General features: G+C 44.8%; 1 protein-coding gene across 2 annotated transcripts in view; it reads left to right on the forward strand.

Annotated features, from left to right (window-relative positions):
- LOC135544643 (ceramide transfer protein-like) overlaps nt 1–2,908 on the forward strand; it is a 36,712-nt gene extending 33,804 nt beyond the window's left edge. For both annotated transcript variants that reach the window (XM_064972403.1, XM_064972404.1), the window contains 2 exons: nt 225–354; nt 817–2,908. In XM_064972403.1, the coding sequence (XP_064828475.1) occupies nt 225–354; nt 817–944 (258 nt within the window). In that variant the 3' untranslated portion in view covers nt 945–2,908. The remainder of the gene's footprint in view (nt 1–224; nt 355–816) is intronic.
- The last annotated feature ends 7,224 nt before the right edge of the window (nt 2,909–10,132 follow it).

Consider the following 10,132-nt stretch of genomic DNA (forward strand, 5'->3'; position numbering starts at 1 on the left):
CATCCTACCACTTATGAGCTCCAAGATTTTTGGGGTGTTGTATTGATTAGTTAAACACTTATTCAGGTCTGTCTTTGACCAGGTCTCTCTGGCAATAAATATTTGTGTCTCGGTGAGACAACCCAAATAATGCTAACAAAATGATGGTTAATTAAAATATTCAACTTGGTAAGAATCCCCTATGCTTGTAATCGATCTTCCTCCATGTCATTGTCGCCCTGCAGCCCACCAACAGGTGTGTTCGTGCCAAAATCAACATTGCCATGATATGCCAGACCCTGGTTAGCCCACCAGAGGGCGACCGAGAGATCAGCAGAGACAACCTTACCTGTAAAATCACCTACGTCGCCAATGGTGAGCTCATCTCTTCACCGCTCTAATAGGCACTAGAGATGGCCATGCTAGAACGGACAAAATAAGCAGTATTACAATGGCCATGTAGTACATTGCCAGTAACTACGTATTCTTCAATTAGGATTTGAGTGACTTCCTTTATTCCTTTTCGGAATAATAAGGTTAGGGTCCGGGTTAATGTTATAGGGTTAGTGAATGTTAGGCAAGCCAACAAGTGCAGAGGCAAGCTAGCCTACTACTAGCTATTCCTGCCTCCCCGCGGTGGCGGTGTACACACCCACTCCACCAGGGGTGACTATAGGAGATATTTGTACTGCGGCAAGTAGTTAACCACAGAAAACCATGTGATTAACTCGATTCTTTATCGTTTGACAGCTCTAATTAAATATGAAGGTGTTGTGAATTGAACTGTTCTCTGTGATATCCTGTGTGACGTGCATTTTCTCTTCCTGTCTGTCACAGTGAACCCAGGAGGCTGGGCTCCTGCCTCAGTTCTGAGGGCTGTGGCCAAGAGGGAGTACCCCAAGTTCCTCAAACGCTTCACCAGCTATGTCCAGGAGAAGACAGCCGGGAAACCTATCCTCTTCTGAGTCTCACAGGAATCACAGCACCCCTGTCCACACAACAGACTGTTCCGAACATTGTGTACCATTTCAACCCAACTCTAGCTAGCCATCATGCTAAGTGCTAGGGTACAGCTAGGCCTTTTCAGACTAGCTTCCATGCGAGCTCTCTTGCTAGGTCTTCAGCTCGCTTCAATATAAGGCCTCATGCTAGCTTCAATGCTAGTTTCCCATTCTATACCTCATGCTAGCTTCCTATACTAGCTCTCATGCTAGTTTCCTTTGCCAGGTCTTATGCTAGGTCCTTTGCTAATTCTCATGCTAGTTCTTATGCTAGCTCCCATGCTAGTTTCATTAGCTAATGCAGAAAGAAAATGTCAATTGTGAGATATATTAATATATAAATGTACGTATGTGTTATAAGAAATTTATAAGAAAGCAGTTTAAGACTGGAAGACAAAACATTACTCTATTTTAGTCCTGCTTTTTGTAGTCCTTTTTTAAGAGATGGAGTTTGTTCCTATTTTCTGTTGATTTAGCTTTTTATAATAATCAGTGGTGTTACAGCTTATTCTCATGCTGCTAATTTTCTTAGTACAACTAAATCAGATCGCCTTTTTTCCAGAATGATCGTCTTGTTTGTAAGAAACAAAAAAACGACAAAATTCCAGAGGGCTGTCATTGAACTATGACCCCTATGACATTTTCTTCTGTCTCTCTGGTGAAAACACTACTTTGCTGGTGCTGATGGAGGGACGAGGCTAAAAGTTATTTTATTTTCAAATGTTGAACATGTATTAAATCTTCACATTTCTTTATTTTGGGGTTGTACTTGGGTTTCATTGTTATACTATAACACAATTTTGATTTGGGATTTTAGATATCTGGATTATAACTGTATATAATGTCAACAACCATTTCTGCTTCATAGCCAGCTGTAAAAATGTTTGCAAATACTTTTTGTGACTGAATTGACTCTATGCCTTAGACTGGGGGAGATGATACAATACGTTTTGGGTAGGGGACAGTACACCCATATGAAATCACTAGAGACGTGCCAAGGGCCTAGTTCCAATACCTGATTATCGTCCCTTTCTCTCCTGACGATCCCTGATATGACTGAGCGGGAAACTTAAACTTGACCCTTACTTATCCAATCAGGATAATGTCCGGGCAGTTACTAGTAGGAAGGGAGGAAGTAAGGAGGTCCTTTTTAAGCAAGGCATGGGGAGCAAACTCATTCCATGGAGGGCCTAGTGTCTGCAGGTTTTTCCTTTCAAATAAGACCCAGAGGACCAGGTGAGGAGTTCTTTACTAATTAGTGACCTTAATTAATCAATCAAGGGAGGAGTGGAAAAACCCCAGACACTCTGCCCTCTGTTTAGACAGTTTCTCCATTTTACAGCAGACTGATGCTTTGTCGCCCGCTGGGTACTTCAGCCAAAACAATGATGGTCTCCACATAGCGAAGACTTGTCTTTAATTTCAGATAGACTACCTATTTATATGAAACTAAGGGGTTAATACGATGACTAATTCATTTCATACCCCCTTTAAGTTCAAACATTGTGATATTGCAATCAGAGGAGGAGCTAAATGCCAATCAACCTTTCTGTCCAATGGAGAGATTGGTTTAAATCCTTAGAGGATGATGGTGTGGTCTGTATGCTGGCTTTCATTCCAACTGATCCTTGATTTGGTCAAGTGATTTTAAATTACGTTCACCCCTTTGTGAAGAAGTCCAATAAATTATTTCTAGACTAATGTATAAAGCCACGTGGAGAAATACCTGGCTAGAAAGACACTTTAAAGGCTGGTTTCACAGACTCAGATTGAGCTGACTTCTGGACTAAAAGCATGTTCTACATACAATTTAGTCCTGGAATCTTGCAAACTGTCCCAATAAGATGTCCCGCTCCTACGAATGAAGATACATTTGCACTGAATGTAAAATGTTTGGAAAATCGTGTAAATAAAAGTGTTCACACTAAGGCTGTTGAGATTGACTTAACTGTACTGTGAAATTTTGGCACTTATTTAGTCCTGTTTAGAAAGAAAAGTTTGACATTTCTCCAGTCTGGTGTGCTTTGAATCATTGTTTTCCCTCTTCTCTCAGGTTCTCAAAACTCAGGATTTCACTAATTGTGCAGAATGCCAAACAGTCAAGGTTTTGATTGGAAACATATTGTATTAGTGTTTGTTTTTGTGACTAAATACATTTGAGTAGAAAACCAGTTGACAGTGAAATGGATTCCAACACAAGCCGTAAGGCCAAGCATTCCAACAATCAATAGGCCACTAGCGAGCTACTTTGTAATTTATTTGATTACAAACATGAAACCTTGTCATTTTCCAATAAATAAAGTAAATGTCTATTGTTGGAGCCAATTTCGGTGTATCTTATAGCCTGGTAATATTCAGGCAATTACACCACAGACAACTAGGTGCAAATAAATGGTGGTGGTAAACGCACATCAGGTGACGTGTGTGTGTAACGGTTCTCGTCTGTCGAAGGAGAAGCGGACCAAAATGCAGTGTGGTGGTTATTCATGTTCTTTAATAAAATGAACTAGACATGAAATAACGAACAAAACAAAGAACGAACGTGAAAACCTATACAGCCTATCTGGTGAACACAGAGACAGGAACAATCACCCACGAAACACTCAAAGAATATGGCTGCCTAAATATGGTTCCCAATCAGAGACAACGATAATCACCTGCCTCTGATTGAGAACCGCTGATTGAGAACCACCCTCGCCGCTGACCATGGCCTAGTAGTCCTCACCCAGAACCCCACTGGACTGAGGGGCAGCTCGGGACTGAGAGGGTAGCTCGGGACTGAGGGGTAGCTCGGGACTGAGGGGTAGCTCGGGACTGAGGGGAAGCTCGGCACTGAGAGGAAGCCCGGCACTGAGAGGAAGCTCAGGCAGGTAGTTGGATCCGGAAGATCCTGGCTGGCTGGCGGTTCTGGCAGATCCTGGCTGACTGGCGGATCTGGAAGAGTCTGGCTGACTGGCGGATCTGGAAGAGTCTGGCTGACTGGCGGATCTGGAAGAGTCTGGCTGACTGGCAGATCTGGAAGAGTCTGGCGGATCTGGAAGAGTCTGGCTGACTGGCGGATCTGGAAGAGTCTGGCTGACTGGCAGATCTGGAAGAGTCTGGCTGACTGGCAGATCTGGAAGAGTCTGGCTGACTGGCGGATCTGGCAGACTGACGGATCTGGCTGCTCCATGCAGACTGACAGCTCTGGCGGCTCCTTGCAGACTGACAGCTGCTCCTTGCAGACTGGCAGTGCCTTGCAGACTGACATCTCTGGCTGCTCCATGTAGACTGGCAGCTCTGGATGCTCCATGCAGACTGACAGCTCTGGCTGCTCCATGCAGGCTGGCAGCTCTGGCTGCTCCATGCAGGCTGGCAGCTCTGGCTGCTCCATGCAGGCTGGCAGCTCTGGCTGCGCTGAACAGGCAGGAGACTCCAGCAGCGCTGTTGAGGAGGAAGGCTCTGGCAGCGCTGAACAGGCGGGAGACTCCGGCAGCGCAGGAGAGAAGGAAGGCTCCGGGAGCGCTGAACAGGCGGAAGACTCCGGCAGCGCAGGAGAGGAGGAAGGCTCGGACAGCGCTGAACAGGCGGGAAACTCCGGCAGCGCTGGAGAGGCGAGGCGCACTGTAGGCCTGATGCGTGGTGCTGGCACTGGTGGTACTGGGCCGAGGACACGCACAGGAAGCCTGGTGCGGGGAGCTGCCACCGGAGGGCTGGTGTGTGGAGGTGGCACAGGATGGGCTAGACCGTGAAGGCGTACTGGAGATCTTAAGAGCAGTGCTGGCACAGGACGTGCAAGGCTAGGGATGTGCACAGGAGGCCTGGTGCGTGAGGCTGGCACCAACTTCACCAGCCGACTAACACGCACCTCAGGACGAGTATGGAGCGCTGACCCAGGTGCCATCAAATCCCCGACACGCTCCGTCGGGCGAATTCCATGCAAAAAGCACCAACACAGCAACTCCCTCATTTCTCTCTCGTCCAATTTCCCCATTAACTCCTTCACAGTCTCTGCTTCGCTCACCTCCAACCGGCTCTGGTTCTGGTCTCCTCCTTGGCTCCTCACGATAAACAGGGAGAGTTGGCTCAGGTCTGACTCCTGACTCTGCCACACTCTCCCTGAGCCCCCCCACAAGAAATTTTTGGGGCTGACTGTCGGGCTTCCATCCGCGTCGCCGTGCTGCCTCCTCATACCGGCGCGTCGCCGCTTTCTCCGCCTCCAGTTCTTCTTTGGGGCGGCGATATTCTCCAGGCTGAGCCCAGGGTCCTTCTCTTTCCAATTGTTCCTCCCATGTCCATTCCTCTCTTTGTTGCTCCTGCTGTTGCTGTTGCCTGTTACCACGCCACTTGGTCCAGTTGTGGTGGGTGATTCTGTAATGGTTCTCGTCTGTCAAAGGAGAAGCGGACCAAAATGCAGCGTGGTGGTTATTCATGTTCTTTAATAAAAATGAACTTGACATGAAATAACGAACAAAACAAAGAACGAACGTGAAAACCTATACAGCCTATCTGGTGAACACAGAGACAGGAACAATCACCCACGAAACACTCAAAGAATATGGCTGCCTAAATATGGTTCCCAATCAGAGACAACGATAATCACCTGCCTCTGATTGAGAACCGCCTCAGGCAGCCATAGACTATGCTAGACACCCCCAAGACAAAACACACCACAAAAAACCCATGTCACACCCTGGTCTGACCAAATAAATGCAGACAAACACAATATATTTCAACCAGGGCGTGACAGTGTGTGCGTGTGTGTGAGCTCATGGTTTTTACAGCCAGGGTGGCAACTCACTGGGGACATGCCCCACACACACACGTTCTGAAATTGCATTTTAATGTCTCCCCCAGTTCTATCACTGGAATGTGATCCAAAACAAGGCTGCGGTGTGCTTTGGGACCGTGCGTACGACCACCGAGCGGTCGGGTAGACTGTTCGGAGTGTTTAACAGACTGGATTTAGGACCACACGGACACCTGAAGGCAAAGCTTCTGGAAGGCTGGCTGGACCAGAACGGGAGAGCACTGCACTCTTTCACGAGATGTAAAAAGAACAGAAACATGCTACTCTGTAGTTGACTGATGTACAGTGCCTTGCAAAAGTATTCGGTCCCCTTGAACTTTGCAACCTTTTGCCACATTTCAGGCTTCAAACATAAAGATATAAAACTGTATTTTTTGTGAAGAATCAACATCAAGTGGGACACAATCATGAAGTGGAAAGACATTTACTGGATATTTCAAACTTTTTTAACAAATCAAAAACTGAAAAATTGGGCGTGCAAAATTATTCAGCCCCTTTACTTTCAGTGCAGCAAACTCTCTCCAGAAGTTCAGTGAGGATCTCTGAATGATCCAATGTTGACCTAAATGACTAATGATGATAAATACAATCCACCTGTGTGTAATCAACTCTCCGTATAAATGCACCTGCTCTGTGATAGTCTCAGAAGTCCGTTAAAAGCGCAGAGAGCATCATGAAGAACAAGGAACACACCAGGCAGGTCCGAGATACTGTTGTGAAGAAGTTTAAAGCCGGATTTGGATACAAAAAGATTTCCCAAGCTTTAAATATCCCAAGGAGCACTGTGCAAGCAATAATATTGAAATGGAAGGAGTATCAGACCACTGCAAATCTACCAAGACCTGGCCGTCCCTCTAAACTTTCAGCTCATACAAGGAGAAGACTGATCAGAGATGCAGCCAAGAGGCCCATGATCACTCTGGATGAACTGCAGAGATCTACAGCTGAGGTGGGAGACTCTGTCCATAGGACAACAATCAGTCGAATATTGCACAAATCTGGCCTTTATGGAAGAGTGGCAAGAAGAAAGCCATTTCTTAAAGATATCCATAAAAAGTGTTGTTTAAAGTTTGCCACCTGGGAGACACACCAAACATGTGGAAGAAGGTGCTCTGGTCAGATGAAACCAAAATTGAACTTTTTGGCAACAATGCAAAACGTTATGTTTGGCATAAAAGCAACACAGCTCATCACCCTGAACACACCATACCCACTGTCAAACATGGTGGTGGCAGCATCATGGTTTGGGCCTGCTTTTCTTCAGCAGAGACAGGGAAGATGGTTAAAATTGATGGGAAGATGGATGGAGCCAAATACAGGACCATTCTGGAAGAAAACCTGATGGAGTCTGCAAAAGACCTGAGACTGGGACGGAGATTTGTCTCCCAACAAGACAATGATCCAAAACATAAAGCAAAATCTACAATGGAATGGTTCAAAAATAAACATATCCAGGTGTTAGAATGGCCAAGTCAAAGTCCAGACCTGAATCCAATCGAGAATCTGTGGAAAGAACTGAAAACTGCTGTTCACAAATGCTCTCCATCCAACCTCACTGAGCTCGAGCTGTTTTGCAAGGAGGAATGGGGAAAAAATTCAGTCTCTTGATGTGCAAAACTGATAGAGACATACCCCAAGTGACTTACAGCTGTAATCGCAGCAAAAGGTGGCGCTACAAAGTATTAACTTAAAGGGGCTGAATAATTTTGCACGCCCAATTTTTCAGTTTTTGATTTGTTAAAAAAGTTTGAAATATCCAATAAATGTCGTTCCACTTCATGATTGTGTCCCACTTGTTGTTGATTCTTCACAAAAAATACAGTTTTATATCTTTATGTTTGAAGCCTGAAATGTGGCAAAATGTCTCAAAGTTCAAGGGGACCGAATACTTTCGCAAGGCACTGTAGCTGGCAAGGTAACTGCTGTTTAACTTAACAGAAGAAAAGAACTAAACTAGTGTTTTCAGTGCCGAGCTAGTATTGTAACTGACATGTAACTTTAGCTAATGTTTCTTCCACTCCTGACTAAGGTGTAGGAATAAGCTACGCTAGTGAGAAGCTACCACGGCCAGGTCAGCTCTAGCCTCTTATCTGTCAGATGGTGATTATTGCTGTCTAACAGCCGTTGTTTGTATGGACGTTTTGTAGCTTTTTGTTGTCACGTTTCAGAAGTAAATAAACATGGCAAGCTATCGCCAGTTGATGTACTGTTAGAGGAAGAGCTGGCCAAAAGTTGGCTTACATTTGCTATTATTTTTGCTTCAATCAAACTAGACTTGAATCAAACGATGAAACCATCAGCCAAACGATTGAAGATTTGATATTCTGATGTTTTTTCAGTGCAGTGTGAGTTGTGTTACTCAGCATGCCAATGTAATGTTACTGATCTGTCAGTTTCCCTAGCTAATTCCCTACTTTTCACAGTGACACAGTAATAAACAGCTCTAACATTACAGGCTTCACTGTCATGCTGCACAGTAATGCCCGCACCCGCTAGCTTTCTGTCCAACTCTCACTCGCTTCTGCAAGAACTGGTCCCAACTGTTGTCCAGCAATGTTATTTTAGGCGTATTTGACACAGCTCACTTGCCAGCCATGGTCCCAGCAATGTTGTGCCCTATAAGCAATATCAAATGTGCAAAAATAACTTAAATAGGTTTGATTAGCAGAGATTCTCACATGGCCCTTACATTGTATTACTGGGCAAAATCAGCCAATATGCTAGATGTAGTTTGAATAGAGCAGAGTTGGAGAGACTTGCACTTCCTCTTGAGCTATTTTTATAACCTACCTTTTAGGAGTGGAAGATTTTCAGACAGAAATATGGGTGGCCAATATTTAGGCCTATTTCTAGGCAATGTAGTAAACTATAGCCTAATCATAGGCCTATTTAGGAAGGACATTTCCGTGGAAAGATGACTGTCCCGTGATTCTCTGCCCATGTACAGTGCATTCGGACTCCTTTTTCCACATTTGTATGTACAACATTCTAAAATGAATTGTTTTCCTCATCAATCTACACATAATATGCTATAATGACGAAGCAAAACCAGGTTTTTAGAAATGTTTGCAAATGTATAATTAAAAAAAAAAAACAGAACCCTTATTTACATAAGTATTCAGACCCTTTGCTATGAGACTCGAAATTGAGCCATTGATCATCCTTGAGCTGTTTCTACAACTTGATTCGAGTCCACCTTTGGTAAATTCAATTGATTGGACATAATTTGGAAAAGCACATGCCTGTCCTATATAAGATCCCACAGTTGACAATGCATGTAAGAGCAAAAACCAAGCCATGACTAAAGGAATTGTCCGTAGAGCTCCGAGACAGGATTGTGTCGAGGCACAGATCTGGGGAAGGGTACCAAAACATTTCTGCAGCATTAAAGGTCCCCAAGAACACACTGGCCTCCATCATTCTTAAATGGAAGAAGTTTGGAACCACCAAGACTCTTCCTAGAGCTGCCCGCCAGGCCAAACTGTCAGGGAGGTAACCAAGGACCTGATGGTCACTCTGACAGAGCTCCAGAGTACTTCTGTGGAGATGGGAGAACCTTCCAGAAGGACAACCATCTCTGCAGCACTCCAACAATTAGGCCTTTATGATAGAGTGGTCAGAAGGAAGCCACTCATCAGTAAAAGGCACATGACAGCCCGCTTGGAGTTTTCCAAAAGGCACCTAAAGACTCTCAGAACATGAGAAACAAGATTTTCTAGTCTGATGAAACCAAGATTCAACACTTTGGCCTGAATGCCAAGCGTCATGTCTGGAGGAAACCTGGCACCATCCCTACAGTGAAGCATGGTGGTGGCACCATCATGCTGTGGGGATGTTTTTCAGCGGCAGGGACTAGGAGACCTGTCAGGATCGAGGCAAAGATGAACAGAGCAAAGTGCAGAGAGATCCTTGAAAACCTGCTCCAGAGCGCTCACCTTCCAACAGGACAATGATCCTAACCACACAGCCAAGACGATGTAGGAGTAGCTTCGGGACAAGTCGCTGAATGTCCTTGAGTGGCCCAGCCAGATCCCAGATTTGAACCCGATCAAACATCTCTGGAGAGACCTGATAATAGCTGTGTAGTAACGCTCCCCAGAGCTTGTGAGGATCTGCAGAGAAGAATGGGAGAAACTCCCCAAATACAGGTGTACTAAGCTTGTAGCATCATACCTAAGAAGACTCGAGGCTGTAATTGCTGCCAAAGGTGCTTCAACAAAGTACTGAGTAAAGGGTCTGAATACTTATGTAAATGTGATATCTGTTTTTTATTTTTTATAAATTAGCAAACATTTCTAAACCTGTTTTTGCTTTGTCATTATGGGGTATTGTGTGTAGATTGATGGGGAGAAAAAAATGATTT

This window comes from Oncorhynchus masou, chromosome 8 (assembly GCF_036934945.1).
Source record: "Oncorhynchus masou masou isolate Uvic2021 chromosome 8, UVic_Omas_1.1, whole genome shotgun sequence".
Classification (NCBI taxonomy): Eukaryota; Metazoa; Chordata; class Actinopteri; order Salmoniformes; family Salmonidae; genus Oncorhynchus; species Oncorhynchus masou.